The 15,852-nt window shown below is 36.6% G+C and overlaps 1 protein-coding gene across 2 annotated transcripts in view; it reads right to left on the bottom strand.

Annotated features, from left to right (window-relative positions):
• NUDCD1 (NudC domain containing 1) overlaps positions 1-15,852 on the bottom strand; it is a 52,745-nt gene that overhangs the window by 22,763 nt on the left and 14,130 nt on the right. For both annotated transcript variants that reach the window (XM_010576991.1, XM_010576990.1), the window contains exons 3-6: positions 11,149-11,334; positions 8,459-8,642; positions 4,383-4,568; positions 1,513-1,720 (exon numbers count right to left, since the gene is read on the bottom strand). In XM_010576991.1, the coding sequence (XP_010575293.1) occupies positions 1,513-1,720; positions 4,383-4,568; positions 8,459-8,642; positions 11,149-11,334 (764 nt within the window). The remainder of the gene's footprint in view (positions 1-1,512; positions 1,721-4,382; positions 4,569-8,458; positions 8,643-11,148; positions 11,335-15,852) is intronic.

The following is a 15,852-nucleotide window of genomic DNA, read 5'->3' as shown; positions in this document are numbered from 1 at the left end:
CATAGCTTGGATAAGTGTACTCTTCGCTGGGTGAAAAACTGGCTGGATGGACGAGCCCAGAGGGTTGCGGTGAATGGGGTGAAATCCAGTTGGCAGTGGGTCACAAGTGGTGTTCCCCAGAGCTTGGTGTTGGGCCTCGTTCTGTTTAACGTCTTTATGAATGATTTGGACAAGGAGATTTGAGTGCACACTCAGCAAGTTTGCAGATGACACCAAGTTGGGAGGCAGGGTCGATCTGCTTGAGGGTAGGGAGGCTCTACAAAGAGATCTGGACAGGCTGGATCGATGGGCCGAGGCCAATTGTATAAAATTCAACAAGGCCAAGTGCCAGGTCCTGCACTTCAGTCATGGCAACCCCATGCAGCGCTACAGGCTTGGGGAAGAGTGGCTGGAAAGCTGCCCGGCAGAGAAAGACCTGGGGGTGCTGGTTGACAGCCGGCTGAATATGAGCCAGTGGTGTGCCCAGGTGGCCAAGAAGGCCAATGGCATCCTGGCCTGTATCAGAAATAGTGTGGCCAGCAGGAGCAGGGAGGGGATTGTTCTCCTGTACTCGGCACTGGTGAGGCCGTACCTTGGTACTGTGTTCAGTTTTGGGCCCCTCACTACAGGAAAGACATTGAGGTGCTGGAGCGTGTCCAGAGAAGGGCAACCAAGTTGGTGAGGGACCTGGAGCACAAGTCTTGTGAGGAGCGGCTGAGGGAGGTGGGGCTGTTTAGTCTGGAGAAGAGGAGGCTGAGGGGAGACCTCATCGCTCTCTACAACTACCTGAAAGGGGGTTGTAGTGAGGTGGGTGCTGGTCTCTTCTGTCAGGTGGCTGGAGAGAGGACGAGAGGAAATGGCCTCAAGTTGAGGCAGGGAGATTTAGGTTAGATATTAGGAAAAATTTCTTTACTGAGAGGGTTGTCAGACATTGGAATAGGCTGCCCAGGGAAGTGGTTGAGTCACCATCCCTGGAGGTATTCAAAAAGCGAGTAGACTGGGTACTTCAGGACATGGTTTAGTGGGCATGGTTGATGGTTGGACTCGATGATCTTGAAGGTCTTTTCCAACCTAAATGATTCTATGATTCTAATGAGCATCAATGTATCCCTAATGTTGCAAAGAACTCTGCTCCACAGCTCAGTAGTAGAAACTCTTAATTTCCTGCTCTGATAACAGGTATAGCTGTCAGTACAGACAGTTATACATAATGCCTTTTTTCTGAAATAAAAGAATTTATTATTTTGGAAAGGCTGTTCTATGTTGCTGTAGAAATTAGCTGGTCATGTAGCTTATAAGCAAGTAACTAAGAGGAGGAGATTACTTTCACAATTAGCTAAAGAAACAGTATTGTGAGACAGCATTGGAAAAGCCTGTGAACTATTTTCAGCAGAGAACATAGATTCTTGTAAGGAGGGATGCAGGGTGTAGCATTAAATGAGTCCATTCCCAGAGGGGCCAGAAGTCAGAGTTACAGTATACACTTTGAAATCAATTCCTATCAATAGGAAAACTAAAAACCATATACAACACCTTTGGTTCTCTCTAATTATCCATGTGCAGCTTTCATGGTCCACAGATGAATAGAGTTTTCCTTCCATCAAAGGAGGTTGGTCTTTCAGTGTAACACATATATTACCAGGAGAAAAGCGTACTTTTATGTCATCCTTAGTGATGTCTTGAGGAATGCGAACTGTTATTGTCACATCATCTTCAGTCTGCTGCCAGTAATAGAGTGGGTCTACAATTGGAAACATGCAGAAAAATACAAACTAGATTACAAATGCTGTCCTGGATTCCACAGCACACAATGCTGGAAGATATGGAATAGAAGTTTGTGGAAGAGTGGAAATTTACTTTTATTCTGAATAATTTACATAAAATATATTCAGATTATAAAATAGAGAAACATTTTTTAGCAATCAAGTTCATTTATGTCCCTCATCTGAAGAGCAATTTATATTCATATCTATACTCAAATATACTGATAGAATTATACAATGGCCATTAACTATTACTCTGAGTTTATTGTAGCATTACAAAATTGATAAACAAGATGTACTTAAATACACTGAAACATTAATGTTTAATAATTTGGTTGAAGAGACATCAGGTGCAGTGGTACTGACAAGCTACAGACTGCTCAGAAGTATACACCATTCAGAGATGTGAACATTTTTTTCTTACCTATTTTGCCAGAAGCTATGCTGACCATTCAACAGAAATGATTTTAGAAGACCAGGTAGTCTTCATCTGCCTCAGCTGATGGAGATGAAATAAAACTGCCTGCCCAGAGGTAATGATTGACTTTTACTCCTGGGTATAGAATCTGCTTGATGTCTATGTTGATTATTAAACTGCTACAAGAAGTGGCCTTTTAAGAGAAATGTTTATACAAAAGGAATGCTATGACAGCATGACTGGGTAGTTCACAGTTGTTCACAGAAAACACAAATACAGATGCATTGATTTTCTGAAGAGCGATCTCATACATGTTACCTTCCTATTTAGAGGAAAAGTATGGACAGACCCTTTGGAAGCTCTCAAGTTGTCACAACACAGTACAAGATTTCAGTGATCTAAGCTTCACGTCAGCAACTGTGATTCTGGAAGGACAGTGTTGTCCGTTACCACGAGTTTCCTGTTTGCAATGGATCAGTCACAGGTGCTACAAATATACTTCCCAGAAACTATTAGTATCTGAGATACGACAGCCTTCAAAATTCTAAACTTGACACAGATTGTATCTGATATTAAGTCTTCATTTATAAGAAAACTGAATGACACCAAAAAAGTAGCTTAGACTTCCCCTCTCCCCCATCTTCAAGACAGCCTTCTCAATGTCAAAAATGTGCAGAGGAGACTATGAGAGAACAAATTAAAAACCAAAATACCAACGTGCAACAACTGCCTTAATATTTCTTTATCTATTGCTGCAAACTCCTATAAAAATTAGAGTTCTATTGCCAGCACATCTTGTTTCATTATCTGATATCTATTATGCTGCAATTTTACAGAACCATGCAACTAAAATTACAGCCTACATTAGGTTTAGCAAAAGACAAATTCTCTTTTTAAAGAGGTATTAGACTTCCCTTCAAACTAGGAGTCCAGGTTCAGTACTTTCTTTACCATTAGATTTTTGTGCCATGAGAAGTTGGTGTTGTTACAAACAGTACTCCACACATTACAGATTGCTGGGCTTTGGCAACACCATACGCACACATACACACATGAAATGAGCTATGCTGAGAACCATATAGTGCTCTTTACTGTGTTTCTTTAATCACACCTAGCACAAAACTCAAGAAGCTCTTAAAATCCTTAAAACATTGAACTAGCTAATTCAGGTGACAACTTCATAGACACTGCATTGTGGTGCTCAGTGCACTAAAGTGCTCCTTTGCCTCAAGACTTATACATACAGACTATTCTTAATACAATTACATGTACAACTCCACAGTTATCACAGTGTGTAACATTAATACATTCCAGAAAATTGATCTTTTTGTATTGTTTCCCACACAGATTTTTGCACCATTGACAAAGATTGTGTTAGTATCATTCAGTTAGGACTGGTTCATTAAGCAATGCCTTATATTCAGAAGCAAAAATCAAATCTGAAATAATACAATATAACTACATAAACATACATATTACAGAGTTCAGTGATATTTAAGATAAAAATTAATTAACAGTTTTTTACATACTTAATTTCGCTTTGATCTTAAAGAAAAAAGTATGGATGCCTTTTGTTGAAGCTTATTATTTTTTCTGAACTGCCTTCCCACTGGAGAAAAGATAATCCTTTACAGGATTCTCATTCTTTAAAAAGAAAAACTGGTTGGGCTTTTGGGGAGGGGGGGGAGGGTGTTGGTGGGGGGTTTTGTTGTTGTTGTTGTGGTAGGTTTGGGGGGTTTTTTTGTTTGGTTGGTTTAAAATTTAGAAAGGCAGGAGTAAATTACATATCAGAAAGCTTTCTGATGAACAACTATTTGGGGGAGTGAATGGGTGCCACACCGCCCTCTCTCATCTAGGAAGACTAGCTTCTTAATTTAAGTACTTTAGCCAGATGCCTAAATTTAGGCGTTACCTGCTAGCATATACTTAGTACAGTTCTGTTTGCAAAATATCAATATCCTTTTCCTTAGGACAACAAAACTCTTTAAGTGTCTCCTATCCAAAAAAAGCTTCTCATATAGGTTTATGCACAACACAACTTCCCAGGGTGAAAGCAAACAAAACAAAGCCAATTTGTCCTTAAAAAAAAAAAAAAAAAAATCTGGAAGATAGATATTAAGACAAACATTTATTGCTAGAGTTTCCAAACAGATGGTAAACTGACAAGCTATTTTCTAAGCCAAAAGAGAGCAGCCTATCATAATCTGCCAGATAAGTTTTACCTTTCTTTTCATTTGTTGCTTTTGCATCATCATTTTCTTCTAATTTATCATCTTCATCTTGCATAAATTTGAATGGTTTGTAGGAAACAATCATTAGGCCATCCCCACTCGGCTCTATTGCTGCATAATGGGGGACTGATTTTCCTTGTAAAACTCTCCTTTTAAAGATGTCATATCTATGATCTCCTATAAAATTAAAATAAAACATTAGTGGTAATATTTTTCTAGAAGACAAATTATTATATGAGAATCTCATTACAGTTAAAAATACTAAGCAATCCTACCAGTTAAATCACAGTACCATAGTTTAAAAAGAAATCTCTTCTGTTTTTCAATGCATTTGTTACATATGTAGACCCTAAAATTAATCTAACATTGCCCTTTTTTTCTTATGATGCCTTTATTGATCACAGCTAGCCCAGCAATTCACAAAACCACTCACAGCCTCTGTACAAACAAGTTTTCCAGATACTTTTTGAGCTGGTCTAAAAACTTGAGAAGCAATGAAATAGTGAGTGGTAACACTTTATTCATAATGGAAAATGTCCATCTTCCTCAACTTTTGTAAAACACTGCCCTTTAAAAAGGAGGTCCCAGATGTTAGCTACTGGCATCAAGGACCATGCCATTCCCTACTGTGCTCCCAAACACATGAGTACTGATGACTCAAAACACCAGTAAGATGACAGGTTCTAGCACAATGTTTGTTCTTTTTCCACTAGAATCTTACTGCCCACAGAGTCCTCAGGAACTGATCAACTTGTGAATAATAACAGATTATACAAATGGATTTTTAGCAAAAAAATTAACAACTTGATAAAATGCTCACAGGTGATAAAATTATCCCCAGAAATTCTATAGTTCTTCACATTTATGCTTCATCTCTTCATTATAAGAAATCACTGTACTTGTAACTACAACATTACTTGAAAGAAACTGGGAACTCATTAGCAGAGACATTAGACAAGACCAGATTATGATGGTAAAAATCATCTGTGCCACTCTAGTATTCCAAAATGTGTTCCTGTTTGACCTCAATGTCAAGCTTAGAGAAATGCTGAAGTCATAGGAGAATACAGATAATAATGGATAAACCAAGTGTAATTTCAGTCTTCTCAATTGGTTATCCTGTTTGCTAAGCAAGAAGTGGAATAAAGAGTAATAATCAGACTATAATGTAATTCTGGTACTTAGTGGTGTTAATTAAAGCCCCCCTCTTTTTCCTGAAAAGTTTGGGCAGGGCATTAACTGAAGAGATGCAACTATTCTAATTAGAGACAGAGTAAGAGACCTATTCAATCAGGAGACTCCAAGCAACAGGGTAACCTGCTTTAAAGGACTAACAAATTACCTCTGCTTAAATACGTGACCAAAAAGAGCAAGTCTTTGTTGTACTGGGAAGTTAGCCACTCATTGAACAAGCTGTTATTTAACTAATCAAATTTAACTGTGCACTGAAATATACCAAATTTGTTAGCATGTCTCTCTTACAACATTTGCTCACTTGTTAGAAGGCTCTACAACCTCAAACCTTGTCATTGTGTGACCAAACATTTTGATGATTGATTGAAAATACTCTACAACACTTCTAAAATTTTTTAGTAAGTCTTTATAATCTTTTTGGTAAGTTTATACTACATGATTTTTCTTGTAAAGAAGGTCAGAAGAAAGCATGTAACATTTTCCAAGTCTAATAAAGCAGCATGGTGGTTCTTCATTTCAAGCTTTTACAGTGAGGATTCCTAAAACATTAGCTAATTAAGGAAAACAACAAACTTTGAGGGGGTACACCTTTGTCACAACCCTCTGAAGTACCACACGAGATGTGAACAGATCTCACCACTGCTTCCATTCAGATTTATTTTCATGCTTCCATTTTTTGTTCTTTGGTAATACAATAGTGGTAGGTGTGATCACTTTGTCTAGCCAACCAGGCACGGCAGAGACTCTCACAGTTGTTGGTGTCAAGACACATAACTATGTCTTAAGGTTTTGCTTTGATGAAGGATAGATTTGGTAATTTGAGAAATGGCTTGTTAATTAACTACTTATTTTTACTACAATCTGATTTGATAAACTGCACCCACAGGCAGAGTTTCAAGAAGAGTTAAGCATAGCAATTGCCTACTGATGAAAGAGAATGTAAAGTATTGTTAATTCCTCAAAACAGCTTTTATCTTTGAGATTGGTTCATGCATCAGTCTGATTTGCGGGATATTTAAAGAAATCAAAAACTTATTTCTCTTTTCATAATTAAAGTTTGCTTTGAATCTTGTTATTTACATCTCTGCTGACTGTAATTACAAAAATTTTGTCTGTTCCTTGGAAATGCTGGAGAACTGGCAAGATTTTTGGAAAGATTTTTAAATCTACTTTTATGGAAAAAGACTCATTCCAAGAACATTTGTCATAAGTTATAAAAAATACACTATAAAGAACTTCTTTACAAAAATATACAGTATTACAAAATATAATAAAAGTTTGTGTTAGTGCTTTCTTTAAGCAATGGTCTTCAGTTCCAGACTGGCAGTATTACTGATTTAATTCTTCTTCCAAGATATAACCAGTAATGTTCAGAGGTTTCTTTCTCTTGTTGAGCTGGTCCACAAAAGCATAAGGCAATCTCACATGGCTTTCTGGCACTCTCAGAAATATTTCCATCACCCAAGGTTTCAAGAGCAGACAACATGAATAAAGCCACTCAGGGTAACAAAGCTGGTGAAAGGGCTGGAAGGAATGTCTTGTGAGGGGAGGCTAAGGAATTTGGGTTTGTCTAGTTTGGAGAAAAGGAGGCTGAGGCACAACCTCATTGCTCTCTACAGCTTCCTGAGGAGAAGTGGAGAGGGAGGTGCTGATCTCTTCTCCCTGGTATCCAGCGATGAGACATGCAACAGTGGTTCAAAGCTGCACCAGGGGAGGTTTAGACTGGACATTAGGAAGTATTTCTTTACCAAGAGGGTGGTCAAACACTGGGACAGGCTTCCTGAAGAGGTGGCTGATGCCCCAAGCCTGTCAGTGTTTAAGAGGCAGTTGGACAATCCCCTTAATAACATGCTTTAACCTTTGGTCAGCCCTGAAGTGGTCAGGCAGTTGGACTAGATGATCGTTATAGGTCCCTTCCAACTGAAATAGTCTATTCTACTCTTTTCTCCTATACATACTATATATGTAGGAGATTGAGGAACATTTAGATAGTAACACTGCAGTATGCAATCAACTGCTTTAGTTCAAGTAGCTAAAGATTCTACCGGTATCAAAATTATACTTTTTGGAAGATAATGAATGAGACAGTATCACAGTCTTCCCAAAAAGGTTAATGTAATTTAATCCACACATATTTAAATCAGACACTGAAGCATGGGGTCTTGTATGCTTTATGGAAATCATGATATTTAATGTAAGTATGGTCATATTGAACAGTAAATTACCCTTTGCCAAACTTTATTAGGATAATACATTAATTAGTAGGTATTAATACACTAACTAGTATGTTTTTAATGTGTTGATCTAAAATTAACTGAATAACCTCATACTCTTTTACTGCAGGAAAATCTAGAATATGAAGTATTTACTTTTCATGCTACAGTTCTTCTTTTTATCTCATACTAATTCCAATCCCACAACACTGTCAATTGGAGGCTAAAAAAACAACAAAAACCCCAAAACATAACCAAACAAAACCCCATATCTAGCTGTACAACATTTTGAAAAGTATAAAAGACATCAGTTAGACATAGTTCTGTATAACCTTGATTTTGCAATTCCTGTTTAGCTTGATCTTGTCTTTCATAACATCACAAAGTCAAGTTCTATCTTGTTTACTAATTACCTTAACCACACACATATAAAATTTTACTTCTTCCTGTCTTCCAAACGTTCATCAGATTTTAAGTCTACAACCAGTAACTTGATCTCAAAATGTAAGAATAAATTACCTATGTAAAATCCAAGCAGAACTTTTGAGGAAAGGAAATATCAGAACCTGAGGAACAATCAACTTCCAAGACAAGGAATAAAAGCATGATTTTTTTTTTTTTAAACATTACTCACCAGTAATATAAATGTAAAACACTTACCCTCTTTGCTTATCTCTGCAATTGTAACCCATTCCAAGGTAATATGAAATCCACTTCCTTTTGTGTCCAATTCATCTTTTTCTACCCTAAGCAGCAGCACAGCTACTGAATGCTTATCAGATTTTACAAATGAAACACTGTGTGCTATAATAAATGGACTTCCTAGCTCTTCATTAAAAACAATCTAGAAAAAAATGTAGTAAAAAGTCAGTTAAAACTGTAAGTCTTGCTCTTTCTCAGAAAGCAGTGAAAGTCTTCAGTGAATGTCAAATCAGTAAAAGTTTGCTTCCCACAAACCTCTCTGCCAATATGAATACACAAACATCATACATTTTTGGTTCCTCCCTTCTTGGCTATCAAGCCACTGTTCTGAAATGCTTTTAATTATTGTTTATATTATAAAATCATTGTAAGGGCCCATTAAACAAAGCACAAATATCCACAAAATCATCTGCATTATGGCTGTTTACTACTACAATAAGCAGAGGTACAACAACTGATGAACAGAACAGGATCCATAAAAACAGCGTACTAACTCAAGACAAAAATGTAGGCATTTCACCAAGGCCCTCACTACTTCTCTAGACACCCCAACATCCTGAAAATTTTTATAGACCTTGACATGTGCAAACAAGAAGATTAGGAGGTCCAGTGCATTGCTGCCAGTATTTAATCATCAACCAGTACCGAGGGGAGGGGGGGTTCTCTTTATTTGCTGCTATCTTTACAAAGAGATTCAATTTTCCTTCTCTATAAAGTTTTATGAAGGGAAGTAAGAAACAAAAGCCTATAATTAAATGAAGGAGTATAATATTCATGTTTAGGAGGAGCTACGATTAGAAGTTTTTGTATTTTTATGCATACTGTTTGGAAAAGTCTATCCAAGATTTGGATGGGACTAGGTAGGCAGAGTACATAAATATTACTGTCATTGAAAGGCTAATAAGCACCACTGTAAATGTGGAATAATTTCATACAGAAGGACTGTACATCTTGTAGCTCAAGACATTTAGCATTTGGTACCTATAGCTGGAAGTTTTAATTCTAGAGACTATGTATTTCATCTTTTCTCAAAAAAGTACTCATTCAGCAAAACCCGCAAAAAGATTAAAAAACAATAAAAATCCAAACAGCAGAGAAGAAGAAGAAGAAGAAGAAATGAAACATTTGTTATTTGCTAGAACATTAACAATGAAAACAAAAGAATAAATGACAAGGAATTCAAGCTGCAGTGGCTGAATGAGTATAGGCTCAATCCAGCTGTTACTGAAACCTGGTAAGGTCTGAGGATTTATAGGGTTAGGATGTTAACACCACTGTAAATCACTGGGTGCTCTAAATACTCAAAATGTGAATTTAAATGGACAGAACGTCAGCATATAAATCTCACAGTTTTGTTACACTGACAACTCCAATGTAACTTATTTACGTATCAGCATTCTCACACAGAACAGAATAAAAACCAGTTGGTATTTATTACCAACCATCTAAAGAACAGGATGGCCAATTTCCTAGCTACTGAACTCTCAAAAGATGTAGGGGAAGGAGCTAATCCATCATGCTGAAATCTTCCACTTCAGAACATATACCTGAGTTTCTGCCAATACTAAACCCTCCTTAATTGCTTAGGAAACTGCCCTCTAATAAAGAAAACAGATGCAAAATGTGTGCGCTTCATACCAGACTCGTCTTTCATGAGTAAAGAGAAACTAACCACAGACCATGAGACTCATCATAGCTCAGGTAGAAATGTAACTTAAGTTATATTTGTTGTGTTCAAGCAGGATAACAAATACCATTATTAGTGTACTAAGATCACTTCGATGTGGATAAAAAAATGCTCCTTATTGAGACTCTTTAAAAGAATTAATTATGTAAAGAATTTAATCATGAGAAACATAAAAACATACTTCAGTTACAACCAACAATTTTAAGTAAAAATATGAAGCACCAATAATTTTCCAGAGCCAAGTGCACAGTATGAAGATTTTCCCTACTAGAGAGATGGAAATATTATTGCTTACATTATACCTGCTCTGCAGTTAACCCTCAGGGTTGCTTATAAAAATTTTTTAATCAGCAGTTTTGGTTAAGCTTTATTCTAGTCTCTGTGGATGTATTACATAGGATGAGGCAAATTAAATGGTGAATATTTCAAGCACAATTACATCCACACAAATAAACATTAGACAAACCAGTAATCTCTTAACTTCAAAATGAAAGTAGCTTTTAGCTTGGTTGACAATAATTTCAGACTTTGTAAAAAATATATATATATTATTCCACAGGCCAGTTGAAATAGCAAACAATAAAAGATGGGGGGGGGGGGAAATCCTAGACAGACATATGAATAGGGAAGGGAAAGGGGAAATGTTTTTTTTTTCAAAAAAGTTCAGCTAGACAAGCACTTAACCACCTATTTAGAAACACTTCAGATTCTTCTTCAGTCAAAAGGCTGTTCCCTTTCAAACACTGGAATTTTAGATATTTTGTGCATAAAGAAATCATTAATTTAGTCATTAGTATTAAACTCAATGATTTTTATACTTGAACACAATCCTGTATCAGTGATACAGTTATGATTTAAAGCTTAATTCTTCACAACATTACATACATGCAATTCTCATAAGAAATGCAAAAATAAGAATTATTTGGTAGATGTACAATTCTTAAATTATTGCAAGACTTACCTCCCATTTTTCAGATGCACTGTTTCCACGCTTGCCTGATTTAATTAAATACAGTCTTCCTGTACCATCAGAAAGGGTAACCCATGTAGAAGATGAGAAGTGTACTGAGGCACAAAGGCGATTATCATAAGCTGTCAAGTCTGTAGGTAGCCTGAAAACTTCTCTTGGCTTTTGTAGAGCAGTATCCTATAAGCAAACAGTCACATACTAAGACTTACTGAAATTGATAAATACTTCATAAAGTATTACAGACAAGAATAACAAATCTCAGTAGCAATTCACCAGTTTCTCTGTACAGTTGATCATATTTGGAAAAAAGTGGGTAGCAAGCATCATTCCCTCATATGTGAAAAAGGTAGTGGAATTTAATCATTGAATTGGTTTCTATTTACCGAAAACATAAGTCTTCTATAATTGATATTTCAGCACTCATTTTTTTCCTTCCATTTTACAGCACTAATTACATTTTTCATTAAAAAAAGGCTTTTCACTTCTTTTCCTCTAGCATTTCCAAATAATCACTTACCTCAAATAATTCTAGTGCCAATAAAAATGTGGAGGCTTTAAAAGAAATGAAAGCCGCAGAATTGTACTCAAACTAGTTGATAAAAACTCACTTCTAAATTATTTATTTTTTATTTTATTTTTTTAATTATTTATTTTAAATAATTTTAGCCTATTCTCTTACACAACTGCATATTCAAGCTGATCTATCATTTCTCAGCTTTCCTAGAGTGGTTATTTTATTCAGTAAGTTAGAGAAGTAACAACTGTGATTAGCTAGCAAAGAAAAGCTGTACTAATTCATATCATATTTGGAAATAACTTTTCCATCACATTATGATTATACTACACATCAGGAAAAACTTATTTAGCATACTGTATCAGTGGCACACTGCAATCTTATTTTTTAAGCCAAACTACAAGCATGGATAGTTTTTGAGCATGAATAAACAGAGACACTGTAGTGAACAAAGTGCACAGATGATATAATTCTCCAGTGAACAATGAAGACATACGGGATTTTAAAAAACAATACATATCACTAAATTAAAAAAAAAATCCAATATTTCCTGCTGTATTGGATAATAGTGCAAAATGAATGTTAGATTACCAATTTCATCTATATTTCTAGTAATTGTTCTCAGAAGTCCTGCTTTAGTTCTGTGTTGCCTTCTTCATTTCCTGCTAATTCTAACAGAAGAAACTGCTTTTATGCTGTTATTTGGACTTCCACCTGTTGTCATTAGGTACAAAGGCATGTCTTCCAGGGTATCTTTTAGGGATTATTCTTTATCTTGTGCATTCACTCTCACATGCAGCCCTTTCTTTGCTGAATAAGGCTTTGTAACTCTCTGCTCATTATTTGGCTTGCAAAATGCCAGCAACGCCGCTGCCTGCTTAGGACTATGATTTACCTCCTTTTTTGTGAGTTGAAGTAATCTCTGACTATCCAAGAGGCTTGACAGAAAAAAAAAACCTGACCAGATCTTTATGGTTTGAAAAGAACTTGGCATCACAGTTTAAAAAAAAGTCTTTATCAGCAACAAAAAAAGCCATGCTTTATCAGCAATACAGCTCAATCAGCTACTTGCTAAGGAGATCAGGCTGCAGTATTAAAAGCACAAACAAAATATTCTTACAGAAAAATATAAGATGCAGACTGGAGATTCAGCAACATCACAGTCACATCTCTAGAAATAGAACTTAATTGCTTCAAGTTTTTCAACTGAACTAAGTAGCTGCTAAATAAAACAGGCTGACAGTCTGTGACCAGTGGAGTCCCCCAGGGATTGATACCAGGCCCACATTGTTCAACATCATCATAAATTACCTGGATGATGAGATTGAAAGCACCCTCACATTTGCTGATGACACTAAACTAGGTGATGAAGTAGACATGTCATAAGGGAGAGCCATCTTGCACAGAGACCCAGATAGCCTGGAAAAGTGGGGCAGCAAGAACATTGTGAAGATAAACAGACAAGTGCAAGGTCCTGCACTTGGGAAGGAATACCCAAGGAGCCCAGTACAGGCTAGGATCTGTGTGGCTGCAGAGCAGCCTTGCTGAAAGGGACCTGGGTCCTGGTGGACAGCAAGCTGAACATGAGTCAGCTGTGCGATGCTGCAGCAACAAAGGCAAATCAGATCCTGGGCTGCATCTGCAGGAACATTACTAGCAGAGATAGAGATGTGATCATCCCACTCTACTCAGCGCTTGTCAGGCCACATCTGGAGTACTGTGTCCAGTTCTGGTCCCCAGAACTGAAAAGAAGACATGGGCAGACTGGAAAGGGTCCAAAGGAAGGACGTGAAGACGATCACAGGGCTGGAGAACATGGCCTATGGGGGAAGACTGAAGGAGTTAGGTCTTGTCTTCCTGGAGAAGGCTCCGGGGGGACCTCATCACAGTATTCCAGTACTTAAAGGGCAGCTGCAAAGAGGATGGAGGCTTTGGTCTTCGCAAGAAGTCACATAAAGACAAGGGGCAATGGGTAAAAGTTGCACCAGGAGAAGAGGTTTCATCTCAACATAAGAGAATTTTTTTACAGTGAGAACAATCAATGACTGGAACAACCTCCCCAGGGACATGGCAGAGCCCCCATCACTGGAGATTTTCAAGATGCAACCGGACAAGGTGCTAGATAATCTCATCTAGGCTCCTTTTCCCATGAAAGGTTGGACCATATGAACTTCTGAGGTCCCTTCCAACCTGGGCTGTTCTATGATTCTAAAACAAACAGTGGATTCTAATGATATAAACCTAAAAAAAAGAAAAAATATTTACCACCTTGCCCCTTATACTGATTCACAGACTTCAGGATCTGATCTGAGGTCTCCAAAAAGGTCTTCCAGTGATAACAAGCAAAACCAATTCCTGTTGTTCCTGTTCTGTATCTTAAAGCAACACCTCTCAAAGTTATGGTCCTTTCCCCTCATCTCACAGACAGTTTTATATATATAAAAATATATATATAAAAAACATAAATGAAACAAAATTAGATACAACAGGTTTCAAAGATATTTTGCAGACTAGTGTACCTACATATATTTGAACAAATTAACTAGTCATCTCTGGAAAAAAAGGTGCCTGATTGGCCTTTACAGATCAACATTTCCCTTTTTAAACCCAATCTATCTTCTTAATCCTACAACAAATAGACTGTGATGAGAACATAACTAATGGTCATAGAGCCAATTAACTATTTTGTTTTATGTCACTAAGCTCATTTCCAGTCAGTTGATCTACAATTATTTTAGAAGCTCCACAAATCAGAAAACTCTGCTTAACAATAAAGAAATTCTTCCTTTGTTACTAGAAATCAGCATTAGTGTCACTAAAATGAAAATATATTTAAGTAGAAATATAATTTTAAAAACAGAAAAACAATTTGAAAAAAAAAACCATTACAGGAACAGTTGTGAAGATATTTATGAGTATGTAAAAGGAAGCACAAACAGAAGCATATTTTTGTATTGAAAACCTGGGGAGTGAGAGAAAACAAGTAGTTATTCTGTGCCACACAAAATGCACTCTCTTACTATAGTAAGGGTGGATATAGTATTAAGAAATAGCAGTGAAAAAGTATCAGATTAAACCAGCATCTCATTACAGGCCCTGAAATTTCAGCCACAAATTATAATATTTTCTAAGCATCTCCAGTCACTCTATTTTCACTCAAGCAATGGATAGCTTGGGGGTGGAGGGGAATCATCTATACACGTATATACTTCTAGTAAAAGACACTCATTCTGCTCTATGAAATAAGGCAGTCAAAAATATACATACAAAGCACCATCTTTTAAAGAGTTCTTTGCACTTGTGCATGTGTATGCAATATAAAAAGAGCACATTTGTGCATGCAAAGTATGCCGTGGCCTCACTTGTTGAGAATCCTGTATTTGAGGGGATTTCAAATCCTTTGTATTTTCCAGATGTTATTAACATCAGATGTGCATTTAAAACATGTTCAAAGGTAAGCAAGAGAAATTGGATTTGGGTAAGTACCATTTTAATAAGCAACAGCAAAAAAGACCAGATGACAAACAGATAGGCTGCTTGCCTACTTGAATTCATATTAGAGATTACTGTGTACTACAAAAAAAAGTCACAAGGGCTATTATGAAACATGCAATGGAAAATATGCAAATTTGATTTTTAATTATTGGAAGCATTCAGGGTCACTTTGTAGATTCAGTTGCATCACTATGCCCCTTGAACTATTCCACTAATTTATAACACATTCAGGAGGGGAGAATGAAAGAATTAAAAAAAACAAACAACAACAAACCAAACCAAACCCACAACCCAAACAAAACAAAAATCCCACAAACACTAGATACAACAAATTTGGGCTTCCCCATCTTTATTTTAAGGTTTCACTGAGAGTCAGTGTTTTCTACAATAAAAGCATTCCATTTTAACTAGCAATGACAACTTTGCCTAGGAAAAAAAAAAAATCAAAATCCCATGCATCATATAATGGAAAGAAGCATCATCATCCCTGTTAACAGTGATTTATGGAGCTATACTATGTAATATTACAGAAGACCACACTTCTGTCAGCCTTCAAGTGAATCTTAACAATAAGCTTCAAATATTTTCAGATGCAATTTAAAAAAAAATAATTATCAACGATTTAATCTTCTAAAGCTCACATCAGACTTATCAGCACGGAACAGGAACGTCAAGACTCAATGTAT

The sequence above is a fragment of the Haliaeetus leucocephalus genome, unplaced genomic scaffold (genome assembly GCF_000737465.1).
Source record: "Haliaeetus leucocephalus isolate CR32 unplaced genomic scaffold, Haliaeetus_leucocephalus-4.0 Scaffold555, whole genome shotgun sequence".
Taxonomy (NCBI): domain Eukaryota; kingdom Metazoa; phylum Chordata; class Aves; order Accipitriformes; family Accipitridae; genus Haliaeetus; species Haliaeetus leucocephalus.
The sequence above is the reverse complement of the archived record's forward strand: the minus strand, read 5'-3'. Positions and strand labels throughout refer to the sequence as shown.